The following is a 15,709-nucleotide window of genomic DNA, read 5'->3' as shown; positions in this document are numbered from 1 at the left end:
GTGCATGGTAAACACTATTAAAAACAACAAACACAAAGTAAAAACAGAAAAGCAGATGGTAAGGAAGGACACTGAAATCAATCAAAAGATAGTATTAAAACTAGGGGAAAGATGAAGGTAAGCCTTTTCAGTGTATCAAGAAACTTGCCAGGATGCTCACTTCTCACAGACTTTGTAGAACAAGTAAAACATTGAGATTTCATGAAAAGAACAGAGGGAAAAGTACTAAGAAAGAGTGAGACTATTACTTAGCTAGCCTTACCAAAAGGAAAGAGATCATAACATTGCTGTAAATGAAAATCAATATCAAAAAGCTACCCTGAAAATGAAAAGATGTTTGAAGTTGATGTCCCAGAAGATACTTAAGTAAGATAGAAGACAAATCTTAAATAATCAAACTTTTTTGGCTTTGCACTAGGGCAGAGTTTGTAGTCACCAGCAAACCACTTGAAGATTCAGTGCAACAATTTATGGATAGGGTTAGAAATGATCTAAGATTTGCAGCTAAAATATCAATGCACAAAGGCAATGAGACCTGGTTTTTCAAATTAGGTGCTGAGGTACCCATCACTGACTGAGGGTGGGTACCTACAGAAGTCAAGGAAGGGGCTTAGGAGATTGACAACTGGGGACCAAGTATCTGCTGAACAGGAAAAATCATGGGCAAAAACTCACTGTCAAAAAAATAAACAACTTTAAAAGTGTGTTCACTTTTTAACCTGATTAGTCTCAGTATCACTCATCAAGAGTGAAGCCATTTCTGCTGTTTATTTTATCACTAACTTAAAATTGCAATTGCATGTATGGTCTCTGAATACATCTTTTAGTTGTACTCTAAACACTGACTCGCTGTCAGGGATGTGTTGATGATATATTTCACACTTTTACAAACGTGTAATCATTGGAATCTTGATTTTAAGAAACATTTTCTTAATGATGGCTGGAGAGGGAAGAAGCAAACAAATTTGTAAGAACTGCTTACTGCTCTTCACTTATTCAAAGAGATTTGAAAGATTGTACCCTGTCACATGAAACCATAATGTGATGTGACACATAGTCTGCATATTAGTTTCCTTTGTGTCAAGACAATGGTAGTACAACATTAGACATTGTTTAACACAAGACACTAAAATACTTCAGTCAAATAATAGTAGAAATTGAAGTGAACATCAGGGACAGCTGCATTTGTAGGCCTTAATGCAGGGAAAACAAAGCCAAGAGTTCAAGCAAGTTTATACTTGTAAATCATTAGGAATAGGTGAAGGGTAACTATATAATTCTCACTGATTTCTGTAGTTTACAGTCATTTTGCTTTGCAGTCTTCCAGAATAGGTTTTTTTTTTAATTGAACAGGGACACTGACATGAGCATTTATTGACAAATAAACACTTCTAGCCCTAGTTGCACTTAAATTTCATTCCTTCAAGTGTTTCTTTTCTGTTTGAAAGACACAGAAGCTGCTTCTTAGCAAAACAAAACAAAACAAAATGGTTTTCTGAAGCATGCATGAAGAACAAATGGTGCCTCTGTCTTTTTGGTTTGGCAGAGGATTAAGGAAAGGAATGGTTAGGTCCTCCTTTTCATTAAGGTGCAAAGACATTATTTGATGGAACTATTTCTGTAGGAAAAATATGCTTTCAGTGAAATAGAAATATTTTCTGAGATGATGTTGTTATTGATGACTTTTCTTCTTTGGTACACATAATTTTGACTTTTTATACTACACCAAGATGTTAATTTTAATGTCAGGATTGGTTAGGTTCAATAATTAAGTTCCTTTGTCAAAGAATCTGGAAGCCCAAATGATTAGAGCTTCCAGCCAAAAAGCAAGCACATGCAAAAGCATGTGGAAGGGTGTTTTATTGACTGTTGTCTTGGTAAAAGACATGTGAGGTGCAGCAAGAAACATCCTAGAAACAGAGACAGAAAAGGGCATCGAGCCAAGGATACACTCAGAATATATTCTAAGAGTACGATCTTGGTATAAACTCAGAGAGTAAATGTTTTGGGCTAAGTGTCTAATGAAAAATGTTAAGACTGTCAAGTAAAGAACTGTGCTTGAATAAATTGTTTTCTAAGATAGGGTAAACAAAGCTTTCTGCATTCTCTGTACAGAGGCAGAAATGCAGCTAGTGTATCTAGGTCCATTCCTTTTTTCACCTTGTATCTGCAATTGCACACTGCATCCCAGGTGCTGGTCAACCACTGAGATCCACAATGGAAACAGTATATTTTATATCAGTGTATTAAATAATGTGAATATTAAAATGGAATGAATCAAACCCAACAAAAATTAAACAAAAGCTTGACTCTATCAAAAATGGAACATTTTGACAATGTTGATGAAATCAAATCAAAATGTTCCCAAATTTTAATTTTGTAGGAATTTAGAGTTTTTTCTTTTTTTTTTTTTTAAGGGGGATTTCCTACCTTGGAAATTTAAGATCCTTACTGTAAGCATTTTTCAGTTTTGATGCTGCCTTGGCTAAGAAGATGTACAAACATCATATTGTGATCAAGACATTTTTTTAATCTACTCTTATTACTTACTGAAGGAACAGTCTGCCTTATAGAAGGAAAACTTAGCATTAGTTTTCAAAGCAAGATACTTGCTATGTGTTACTAGAACTGTGGCAGCAATTTCTTTTGACTGCTAGCGTTATTTTTGTTTGGGTTGGATTTCATTTCATTTAGGAAAAGCTCCACACCTTAGCAAAAGAATTATGAAAATAACTTAGAATTATAATGTTGCATCTAGTGTGCTGGGACATAAAGGGCAAGATTTCACTCACAGATTATTTCCAAAATGCACTACTTTTTTGTGTGTTTCTGATATGTTTTAAGCTACACTCATGGCAAAACTCAATTTAAATTGACTTTTACATTATAAAAAGCATACACTGAGCATTGGCTGTGCATGAAGATATTTGATGTGAAAAACCTGTCAGTTTCCTGCTATTCTGTACAACCATAAGTGCATTTAACATATTATTGTGTTTTTCCACCCTGTTATTCAGAAAGATATCATATCCTGCATAATGGATATGATTAAAATGAAGTTCATTTATTAACAAGACAGACATGGTATGAGGCTGAAATAATTGAAGTAAAGCAAATGAGAACAGCAAACAAGCAATTCTGACAAGCAAGTGTATCTCAAACTCCTGTTTTCAAATCAAAGAACACAAGGAGATAGAAAACCAATTGTGTTCAAAATTGCAATTGACCTCCAATAGAGAGCAAATTACAGTAAAGGGTTAACACTTTGATGATTTTTGAAATAGATGAAGAGAAACTTCTATTTCTGCTTTCCAGCCGGGTCATTTTGCTAATCTATATTTGGCTTCCATTGTAACATTCTCCTTCCACATAGCAATGCATTCGGAAAAAGTGAATTTTTGTCACACTGCTTGCCAAGTGTTTTAAACTGACACCAGCTATGACTAATGACAGTGCTGGAATGTGCTGTTCTCAGTAGAATAGAGGCCTGTACAGACCTAGGAGTTTCCTGGGGTCCAGCTTCTGTCTGTTCAGGGGGCTGGTGCCATACAGCAGTGAATGATGTTCAGAGTGAACCAGCTGTATTTCCTCCAGACTGGCTTTTCGACCTCGAATTCGCTGAAAGAAAACAGCAGAGGCCTACAATATTCCACTGACAATATTTAGGGAGAGAAAAAAAAAAAGTAAAGGTCCAAAATAACATTTAGTATGATTAATAATGGGCTGAAATTGCGTCATGCAGGAATGTGACACTGATTTGTTTATTAAAGTAATGCTGTATGAAAAACAAATGTGTGTGTGGTTTATCACAAAATGCTTCACTTAAGTCTTAGCAGAGTTAACTTAATACAGGGTTTCACATATAAGAAAAAGAAAATATTCTGCCTGGTTTATACATAATATATTAAGAGATGCAACCCAAAATGTGAAATATTTTTTAAGTAAGAAGTCTGGCTAGAACAAAATCTTAATTTAGAGAGCAAAAGCTTATTCACACCTGTAAGCTCCAGATGTGTTTGGCATGAGGATTAATGTTTTTTGCATCATTGCTAGTATTTGTGATTTATGCTGCTAGGAAGAACATGATCACAGTGAGGAGAGGCAGGGGAAAGAAGAAAATTAAAGTTTAAATACTTTAATAAAATATTTCTGTATATTTTTCATTTTTTAATGCATGATCAATATCCCAGGATCACTTTTGCTGTTACACATGCTGACTCACTTGCTTACTTACATTTTTGTAAGTGAAGTTTGTCTCTTTAACTGTTTCTCCAGCCTGTACTCACCCCACATAAATCAGTGTTAATAAATCTGGGATGCCTTTTTATAAATCCATTTAAATAATCCATTTAAATTCCATTTAAAATTTAATCAGTTTAGAAAGGAAGGAAGATAGGAAACAAACAGTAAAACTAACACTTTCTTATTCAGCAAATCTGTTCCTTGTATGTATTTGGAGTTTCAGCTTGTCATAAAAATATTTCTCTGCTTGTGCTACTGCTGCACAGCCTTTGCATACACAGCAACATGAATCAGATTTTTTTTCTGGACTGGGCATAATAAACAGCACTGTCAACAAAGTTCTTGTCCCAGGATCGTCTTTCCTGTTGATATTGGATAAAGTGGAGAGAAAACAGTTTATTTTAAGGTCTTGGACTCTATTGCCGATCTGGTCCTTATGAATACCTGGGCCAAAACCTCTCACAGCTTAAGCCTGTGGATGTGTCTGTCAGGGTCTACAGATAAACACCACCCTATATTCAGTTAGACTCATCAACCTGCTACAGAAATGCCATTCATTTCTAGTTTCCTTAGAGTATAAGTTGTAATACTTATTGTGTCCAACACCTTGTCATACGCACTGGAAAGCAACAACCTCTGCACTATGAGAAGAAAGCAGTATTATAAATTTTAAAGATAACATGCACTACAGAAGAAAGGAGTTGATTGGGTGGGTGGGTGTGTGTGTGTCAGAATGACCATGCACAATTTATATTGAGTTAAGCAGTGGCATTCTTTTCTGACTAATAGGGAAAAATGTCCTAAGAGTTAGAGCTAGATGACTGTGGAACAAGCTTCCCCTCAGGGAAATGGTGGAAGCCCTATTTCTTGCAGTGTTTTAAACTTGACTAGACACAGCAGTGGAAAAAAAAGCATTTCAGGGAAAGATCCAAGAACTAAATGGCTTAATAAAGCCTTTTTCATCTCTAATTTTTTCAAGCCTCTCCCAGTCTCACATGAGAATTTGTAGCAGAGCACTCACATCCTTTTAACACACAGTTGCACAATCAGAATCAGCACATTATGTTATTTCCTGGAGTCAGTAAACTCTGTAATGGTTCTTCTGGGTAAGATAAAATATTTTTCTTCACAAGTGAGGTGACTGGTAACATTTATTCCTCCATCCATTCCCATTTATGTTTATGTTTCTAATAAGCTGCTTTAAAATCTATATACCAAATTCTCCACAGTAAAGCTGGAAAGGGAGAGTGGCTTTTAGGACAGATAAATGTATAAGAAAAATAAAGAGGAATTTTATGAAGGTCACATCAAAGAACCTTGAGTAAAATACTCAGGCTTTAGTCATATATTTTCTACAAGTTATACAAAACTCTCAGAGATGTTTAAGAGTGTTAATTGTCTGGCTGTTTTTAAACTACTGTTAAATGCCATATCCCTTAAACTATAAGAACCACAGCTAGCCATTTTAAGATACCCCTGTACTCAGTGATATCTGGTCTCCTAAAATGTTTTGCCAACAACCAACCTACTATCCAATATCACCAGCCAGAATCTCTAGTGCAGAAACATGTTGTACAGAAGCAGGTTGTGTGCAGAAATCAAGTAGCACTGAACAGGACACCCCACTCAAGGCAGCTCCCAACACTGAGGTCCTCGGAGAGCAGCCATCAGCTGAGCTGCTGGGGCAGGCAGAGCCCAGAACTGCTTTTTTCTCTGTGGCTTCTCCAGCTATAATGTTCAGCATCAGCAAGTACATTTACACTGTAGATGGCAGGAGGAAAGAGAAGGGTAAACAGTACACGTGTGTGCTGTTTCTGCATTCTCATCTTCTCATTTAGGGTTCCTTTCATCCCATCATTGCAGTATCTCTTCCTGTCAAGTAATTTTCAGTAACATTAAACTCCTAACTATCCAATGCTCCACACAGAGCTAAAAAACAAGAAAAAAAAGGTATTAAAAATTACCTGTAACAATTGATAAGAATAGCGCTTCTCACACAATGATGCCAGGATTTAGCAGATCTACACAAGCATGTGTTCTAAGTCTATAACTTCAGTTATGCTAAGTGATAGATTCTGACTCTCACTAGCATGAGTTATCAGACAACAGAACATATGCATCTGTATAACTTTACACATACACTTTTATCCACATATCTTTTTTAATGAGTCTTTCTTAATTTTCATTGACCATGGTAGTACCAAAAGCATAAAACCTAGCAGAAAATTGGCATAAAGCCAATGAAAAAGGAGACGTAGCATAGGAGAACTTATGAACATTATTTGTTTAGTTCAGGGGAGTTTGAATACTACATCCATTTATCTACTACTTTCTTAGTAGAAGGCAAGTCATTCTTTTCTAATGTGGATGACAATTTATGTGTTGGCTTTCTCCTCTGACATATGCAGTTCCTTCATCAACATTTATATATCTCAGGAAAGCAAAATACTTGCACCTGAGAGCTTCAAAAAATCAGTCTAGAATCAGAAAGCTAATCTCCCCACAACAGGAAAATGCTTTCACCTTCCACAGAATTTAATGTCAAAGAGGACTGTCTAGTCTGGTCTTCTGTTTAAAACAGACCATTAAATTTTCACACAAATAACCTCTATTAACCTGAAGATTTTGGTTAGACTTTCAGCAGACTAAACTCTTGAGAAGAGTTTCAAAAAGACAAAGGTGACACTGCCTATTTCTCTCTGCTAAACTAACAGAAATTGTTGACATAGATAAAGGAGTATTTCTCACTCAGGTCTCTCAGTGTAATGTGTCCATTGCCCATACTGCAGCTATTTGTATAGAAATTCCCTTAGGCTATCAAGTTTGTAAACAAGGTCTTCACATTTTTTCCTACTTTTCTAAGATTTCACATAGTTGTTAAATTTTCTCTTGTTTTTAAAAATACTCTCAGATAATGTGTCTTTTGCCATTCAGCATACCCACATCACTCATTCTCTCTCCATTGTGTGGGAATTGCAAGCATACCTCTGACGCACAGTCACCCACATAGAGATGCATTTACTCTCTTCATGTGTTTTGGTACTCCAGTATTAAACACTCTAAAGATTTTTGCTCTTAAAAAAAAGAAAGATTAACTTTTCCTGTATTATTTTGTCTTTAGTGGTAAATTGAAATTCAAAGGTTGGAAGTTTTTCATATCTTTCAATCTGTGTGATCTAGCAGAATCAACTTTAAATTCTTCCTCCCATTCCTCTTAAATTCCTTCTCTCCCCTTTGGTCCATGAGATGTGGACAGCAGAAAGTGTAAAATGTCTCCCTGATCCAGAAAACTACCAAAATTCAGATCAAATTCCAGGCTGAAAAGGGAAAAGTTGCTGGACTACAGTCCCTAAAGGAAATAGAGGTGGGGGCACAAGGCATGACCATGTCTATATTCTTCTTTTCTTTTCTGAAATTGTGCTGATCACTGTAGCCTAATGTCAGTCATGTGTGCATAAATTACGACCCCAAAGGAGTTATGTAAATACTTCCTCTCCCTAGAACAAGTGAAAAATAGACCCCACTACCAAAACATAATCCAGTCCTTTTTTTGTCCCAAAGGTAGGGCAGCTATGCATTGCTCTTTACTAAGGGAAAATTGAAAAAAAGAAAAAGGTAAGAGATGTTTTTATGCCAGTCTTTGCATCTTTTAGCTGCACTGTTCTGCATTTGGTAAGTGACTATTGTACATCTCTTGGCCTTTAAGACACACCAAATAGGCATTTCAGTAAACATGCACAAAGATTTTAAACTAATAGAAAAATATTGCATCTGAATTTTATTTTCTTAATACATATATGCCAGGACCATAAAAAACTTCACTATGAGGCTGTGTGGCTATGTATGTGTGTGTGTGTGAATTACCCTGTTCTCCTGCCCTGGATTCAGTCAGGGACTGGTGTCTCAAATCTGTCTCTCCAGGGCTGGCCATGGTCTGAATGGGTTTCTCTCGTCTTGAGGAAGCTGTTGAGGGAAGCAATCTATTTGGAAGAGTGATATGATTAAGAAAAATAGTCTGAAAGGTATAACTAGTTTCTTAATTTTACAGAAATCCTCTAAACTCTTGTTTGAATAACTCTAGAGCACAAATATCTACGGCTAGAAAGACAAAACACAGTCTGGAGAAGCAAGTCCTTTTGGCTGTGTTTGCAGCAGTAAACTAAGCAGTGCCAGGAAACATTCACAGGCAGAGGAACAAAATCATCTGTACTTTTAAATTGCTAAAGTGGTCCTTCACACCATTTTGGCTGAGCAGCAGCTAGCACTCTCCCAAACAACTCCCAGACATGGTTTGGTCACTGGCACGAGCCAGGGAGCATTCCTGGTGGTATGAACATGGGCCTTTCCATGCCAGTTGGCCACAGGGCTGGAGAACAGTCTCAGGCACATTTTATTTTGTCGCAAAGACATGGCTTTGAGTACCCTATTCTAACCTTGTTAGGATTTTACCAAGTTATATTTAAAAAAATGTGATGGGGTGAATATGAGCTATATATATAGGTATATGAAGGTAATAGATTTATCTTAGATTAATCTGAACTGCAGCAAGCATGATGTTAGCCCAGTATGTATGACTTCATCATCCTATGCCCAGTTAGAGATGACAGGTCTCTGTACACTCAGCTAGGCATCTCTCTAGGGCCATAGACCTGAGCTGTGTGAGGAGTTAATCCATACCACATGATTTAGGAACCACATCTAGCTCCCTACTATAAGATTATATAGATACAGGTTGTTCATTTTCATAAAGGTTTCTTGTCAGATTAAGAAAATAGGGAGGGCCCCATGCACAAGCCTGTGGCTAAGGAGACACACATTGCAAGGTAACAAGATCTGAGCTACCTCTGACTGAACTAGCTTTGATCCTAAAACTCCTCATCAGACAAGGTGCAGGACTGCAGCCCTCCTGTGGGACTACAGTTTTAGTTAGAGAGGAAAAAAGAAGGTTCACAGTTACTGCAGAGGATTTCCTAGGCGGCTGTGGCAGGTTGCTGTTCCTAAGCTGTCCTTCAGACTTACTGCACGAGGCAGTGCACATTTGGCAGAATTTGACCAGTGATCTCCCCATTCCTGGCAAAAACTGTGGGGAATTATATTGAGAAATGATATTAAGAAATACGAGTGTTCATGAGGGGATATTCAAAATTCAGTAAAAAAGACAGTGCAGTTGACTGTGATGCTTTGACTATGCATCCTCAGTGTCATATCTTCCAGAATGCAGCTTAAATTTCTTGCATAATGCAATGGCTGTTCCTTTAGTGACATGAGTTATCTATTCAGCCAAATGACTTTCCTAAAGAACCAGAGCACCAATAAGGTGAACCACTGCAGCTTTCCTTATTTTGAAAAGTGAGCAGATTTGAGCACTTGTTTGATGTCAAGCATGTGCTAGGTAATTCAGTGAAGCAAGGGACAGATTGCTTTACCAAATATAATCCTGCCCTCAGCTACATAAGAGGATCTAGATAAACACCAGATCTGCACACCAGCTTCACACTGAGATTCCTCAGTTTTATCATCAGAGTTTACATTTTGACAGCTCATTTCACATTCCAGTCTCATATCACAGCACACAATGGGAGTCAAATTAGTTGAATGCTGTTTAACATGAAGTGACTTATTTCCTCTCTGCCCCCTCACTGGATTTTTCAAGACCTAATAGGCCATATTTCAGTTTTTGAAATCATAGAATTGCAGGAGGAAACTTTAAATCTTCCACAAAACTCTTGGACTGCATGCACCTCAGAATAACCTATATCATTTTTCCATTTACACCTTTTGCAGGTCCACACAATTTACTGTTCAGCAATATCTGTTTGTTACTGAAGAAAGCAGTACATAGTAGCACACTGCATTTTACTTATTTTCTTTCTTTCTTGTCTTTTCTTTGCAATATGGGGTCCTGAGTCAATAAGGTAACTAGGCTTTATTTCAGTTAAGCACTCGGCTGCATGTTTAACTTACTCTCTAAGCATGTGATCCTACTAGTGAAACCACTCATGTGATATATGGCCTTAAAGGCCTTGCTGAAAGAAAGTCTTCTTGAAGACTGAAAAAATTATCCAGGCTAAAAAAAGAATTAGCCTGTTAGAGTGCTGCCATCTAGTTAGATGAGTGTATACAACAAATCCATTTACAGTGCTTGCAATATCTCACTGCCCAGTATGCTGGGCTACCTGCAGAAAGTCTTCATAGACAGTCACTAATAGCTATTCAAAGGGATCTATTAAACCAGTTCCTCTGGGTTTGTAAAAACAGAAGTATACTAAGAAAAGTAATTTAAGAAAACAGAGCATAACAGACCTGGCAATTCTGGGACCCTGCAAAACATAAGCAAATTTGTGCTGAACTTTGCTAACTTGTGCTGTGGTGCAGTTAGCATCTGTGATTGTCACAGGCTTCTGCAGAAGTTGACAGTGCTGCACAACTCATAGAAATCAGGGAATGGTAGGAAAAGACTATTTTTAAGTAACTCAAATCATATATGAACCTCACAGCCCATATTTGATTTAAGCATGTTTTAAGATGTAATTTTTGAGGGAAATCAAAGCAGAAGAAAGTTCCACATTTGCTCTGATATTGCCTAGAAGATTGTGCTGAATTGTCATGGGTTTTCACATGAGATCCATTATACCAGGCAAATGAAAATGCTATGAAAACAGACTTTGAAGTCTGAAATAAGACAAGATGCAATATGCTTATGGAGTGATACAAAATATATTAAAAAATGTTCTATGCTACAGAAGTAAAATCCTTAGTTGCTCAAAAAAGTTAAGAATTGTGCTATTGGAAGGGCTGCACTTATGGTTTGACTACTGCTTGTCTACCTTCCCTTATAAAGGTGAGGAGTATTCATGTCTACATTTTATATTCTGATGCATGTGGATAAGTGACTGCATAAATTCTTTATTTACTGATAGAGAAGTGTGCTTTACTAAAATGCATTATTTTAATATTGTCAGTGAAGACCAAATAGTTCTTAAGACAAATACTCTCTTATTACAGCAGTAAGACACATTTAAGAGTCAATAAATTTGCCATTTACTTTACCAAATCAAGTATCTGATCTGAATTCTTAATTACCTCGCACTTGTTTAGCAACCCAGTTTCTTGCAGCCTTGACCAGATGCTTTGGATTCTTCCAGCATGTTCAGGGTGATTAGCATAGTTTCCACACATACACTGGTGCTTCAGCATCAGACTGTCATAGACAACACCTTTAGCACAAAGATAACACAGTAAAAAACAGTAAGTGAAACAAATGTAAGTTATATTGTCCCCTGTCATACATACTATAGAAAAATTGGATTTAATCTGAACATTAGAGGAAGATGAAAATCACAGAATCACAGAATCATTTAGGTTGGAAAAGATTTCCAAGATCATAAAGTCCAACCTTTGACCAATCTCCAATTTGTCAACTATGTCATAGCACTAAGTGCCATGTCTAGTCATTTCTTGAACACCTCCAAGGATGGTGACTCCATCACCTTCCTGGGCTGCCCCTTCCAATGCCTGACAACTCTTTCCATGAAGAAATTATTCCCGATGTCCAACCTGAAATTCTCCTGGAGCACCTTGAGGCTATGCCCTCTTATCATGTCGCTTGTTACCTGAGAGAAGAGGCTAACCTCCACCTGGCTACAGTCTCCTTTCAGGTAGTTGTAGAGAGCAACCAAGTCTCCTCTGAGCCTCCTTTTCTCCAAACTAAACACCCCCAGCTCCCTCAGCCTCTCCTCATATGACTTGGTCTATAGACCCTTCCCCAACTTCGTTGCCCTTCTCTGGACATAAATTCCGCTTTTCGCTGTAAGACTCTGAATTTAGATTTACAAGGCACATCTTGTGATACTGATAAAGCAAAAATTAATTCTCAAGATATTTTATTCATATCTTATTAATATATTAATATGAATCTTATTAAAGTTTTTATAGCTAGAAGAAAAATCAGTCTTATTACTGAATCACATGGTTCTCTTTCTTTAGTGGATAAGCTGTTAACCTATATATATATGTGTGTATATAACAAGAAAATGTTATATATTTCTAGCAGTTTAAGGAGAATAATTCAGAATGTTTTAAAATAAATTTTGAATCTGCAATGCCACTCTGCATTTGTACTGCTTAACTAATACTGTATTAACTCCGGATCACAAAGCATAGCAAATGAAAGTTCAGAGAATTGAAACAGTGGCAGCCCAAGACCTTTTTCATAAAAAGAAAAGTTCTATCCACTATTCAATTAGGATCAAATCCTGTTATTTGACTGCAGTGCAAGGTACCTTTTTGAATTTTCTATGGTCATTTATTCAAGGACAGAACAGCTTTATACAGAACAGCTCTCAATATCCCATTGCTCTGGAGCTGTTCTGTATTGGGAGTAAAAGAGAAATTGTGGTGACTAGGCTCAAGGTAAATTCAATTTTCAAGGCCTTCAAACCAAGTCTGAAATACTGAAAAATTATTTTATTTATTTACGTGCTTGCATTTCCCTTAGAAATGTCTGGAACAAAAACTGTTTTCCTTACCCCTGTGAACCATTTTCATTTGGGAAACATTTGGATTTTTCTTCCTCTTGCAGTTGAAAAGGACTCAAATTAACAATTTCTCCAAGCTGCAATACTTGGCATTCAAAACCTCTTTCTTATGTGCCACCACTACTGGGGATGCCAACACAGTTCCAGGAAAATTGTGTTAGCCTGCTGCTGAAAAGTCAGCCAGTGACGAAAATACAAAATTAAAGTCCAGATTCAACAACATGCTCAATACCACCCTTATTTAACAAAGTTATTGAATGGCTTTTGAGCATTAATAAAGTGTTTAAAAGCTCTGCTGAGTAAAAGTCTGTATACATTGTGGACAATTCAAAGCTAAGGTTATGGGATAATTCAGTTAGAAGCCAGCCAGAAATTATGCTGCTCTAGAAATATTTATCCTGCCATATTTCTTAGCTCATGTACTTTAGAACTGATCCTTTGGGATCTTGCTATTTAAGCCAAAATGATAACACAACAATTATGTTTAGCACAAGGAGAACCTAAGTGTGGCGTGACTAAGTTTATGCTAAATTATTATCTAGCAAACACAATAGTTCATTAGCAGCAAATTCCTGTATTTACTTTCTTGTTTTGTTTTCTTTCAAAGAAAAAAAAAGAAGAAACAGTGAAAATCTGGAGCTAATATACTAATACAGCTGAAAATGTCTGCTGGCATTGTCAAAGCAGTTCATAATTTTCTTTCTCTGCAGTTATTTGCACTATGCTGTTTGTAAGTTTTGCTGCTCTATCATCAGGTCTTGTAAGTTATTTGGAAATATGCACACAAATTAGTGCACACTCACATACCTTGCTTTCTTTTCTTGGCACCCGAAGTTTTAACTTCTACAGCCTGTTGCCTACCCAAATGGAAAGAAAACCTCTTCCTCCCATCCCCCTGACCAACAGAAAAGGTGTTCAGGTGCTAAATGTACATGCACCAGGAATTGCAGAAGCTTTTAGTAAGCAGAGTAAACTGTATATTGAATAGATTCAAAAATGTAACACTTGTTAAACATTGACAAAATTAGCTGTAAGTTGAAAGTATTTCCTACCTGCCATTCTTTCAATAAATGTTTTATTCTAATTATCTGAATAGTCCAACTGCAGCCAATGGAAATAAAAGATATATTTTTTACTATGCTATTGTTATACAGAATCAAGTGCAATAATGACACTTTTGAGTTACCTATATCAGTGTTGCAACTAAACAGTGATTTTGAAGTGAAATGCTGAAACTTTATTCTGGATGACACAGACATAAATATCCCTTTCCTAGTGCACTATCATTTTTCCCAAAACAGAATATAACAAAAAACATAGTTTTATTGTACGTGAGCTATTTTGTCTGAATAAAAAATCAGTTTAATCAGGTCAGGTCAGTATTACATGGCAGAAGCATCTGCCCAAACTTTTAAAATACAAAGATATTCACACCACTGAGTGCAAAATTTATTTCTAGAAGGATTAATTGACTTAAGAAAAGGCTAAAATATACGTTTTCATTTATTGCAAGTATTTAAATTGATTTAGGATGTGCAAGTGCTTCAGATGTGTGGCTGCTGGTCATACAGCACATGTGCTTGGTACAATACCAGAATGCAGCAGTAGAGCTTACTGCTAAAAATAGCCTGTAGGATTTCCCTAACAGGATTCAGCCAATAATCTCCCCACCCCCACAAAAAAAAAAAAAAAGAAAAAGAGAGAGAGAAAGAGGGAGACAACTGTTTTCAATTGCAGACTGCTGTGAAATATTAATAAAAGATGGTTATTCTGTCTCTCCAGAACAAATGCCTACAGCCAGATTCTGCTCTCAGATTCCTTGTGTAAATCTGAGCAGCTCCACTGAGACTGGTGGATTTATTCTGGATTTACACCAATATTACCGAGGTCAGAATGTGGCCCTGATGACAGATGGGAATGGTGCCACCATTGAACCATATAATGATAGAGACACAGGACAAAGAAACTGAATTTGAATTAAGTCAGAAAAAACCCAAGGTTTTCCTGATGGGGACTCCCTAACACTCATTTATTTCCAAAATACTTTATTTGGGTCAGCCTCTTTTAAAAATATTTTAAACAGAGGGGAGAGCAAGAGACCTAAAAATTGTTGGCTAACCACATGCTTTGAAGATTAATTGCCCTGGAGAACAACAGTACCAATAAGAAAACCCAAGGGAAGAATATCTAATAAATTATTCCAAAAAAAAAATCTGAACTAAATAATGTCAACTATTCTGTAAACTGTCTAAATGAACATTAAGCAGAATTTATTTTTTTTCCATCTTTAACTCATTATCCTGTGTATATACTGTATATATATTGCTCAACAGTCTCACAACAATCACCATTCTGATTCCATTCAGGTATTTGGCTAAAAACATTTTCTTTCATGACTCACAAAAATATAGGCTGTTAATAATACACAGATTGATCTGTTTATTCACAGAAACTGTATTGGAACTGTTGATGTTGCAAAGTATCTGTTCGTTGTCACTCCAAGAGTGTTAATCTTATAACATAGAAAATAGCTCTATTTTCAATGTACTTAGAAACTGCAGTGATAAGGTTATATATGTAAGCCTAGACACACGTCCGGGAAAGAGATTTCTTCAAGCAGATAAGAAATGCTTCTTTGTGAATGCAGAGGTATGTGCACTGTTGGACCTGGTCAATCAGCCTGGGAGTACTGCCTGACAACATAGACACAGCTTGGAAGCAGCTACAGCACCACACTGTCTTCAGCCAGTGCCTAGAGAATATGAAAGAGGTGAGGGTACAGAGCAGAAGTGCAAAAGCAGAAGCATGAAGTTGTAGGGCAGACAGAAATAGGAAGATTTTTTTTCCCCCCAGTAATGAATAGAGATGATTATCTTGCAAAAGCAGTGGAGGTGGAAAAAGAGATTCAATAAAAGAATAAACAAGGACTC

General features: G+C 36.6%; 1 protein-coding gene across 1 annotated transcript in view; it reads right to left on the bottom strand.

The window, feature by feature from the left end:
• HDAC9 (histone deacetylase 9) overlaps nt 1-15,709 on the bottom strand; it is a 182,694-nt gene that overhangs the window by 33,573 nt on the left and 133,412 nt on the right. The window contains exons 12-13 of the mRNA XM_009071883.1: nt 11,326-11,459; nt 3,498-3,618 (exon numbers count right to left, since the gene is read on the bottom strand). Of these exons, the coding sequence (XP_009070131.1) occupies nt 3,498-3,618; nt 11,326-11,459 (255 nt within the window). The remainder of the gene's footprint in view (nt 1-3,497; nt 3,619-11,325; nt 11,460-15,709) is intronic.

The sequence above is a fragment of the Acanthisitta chloris genome, unplaced genomic scaffold (genome assembly GCF_000695815.1).
Source record: "Acanthisitta chloris isolate BGI_N310 unplaced genomic scaffold, ASM69581v1 scaffold23793, whole genome shotgun sequence".
NCBI lineage: Eukaryota > Metazoa > Chordata > Aves > Passeriformes > Acanthisittidae > Acanthisitta > Acanthisitta chloris.
This window is presented reverse-complemented; position numbering and strand designations above follow the sequence as displayed.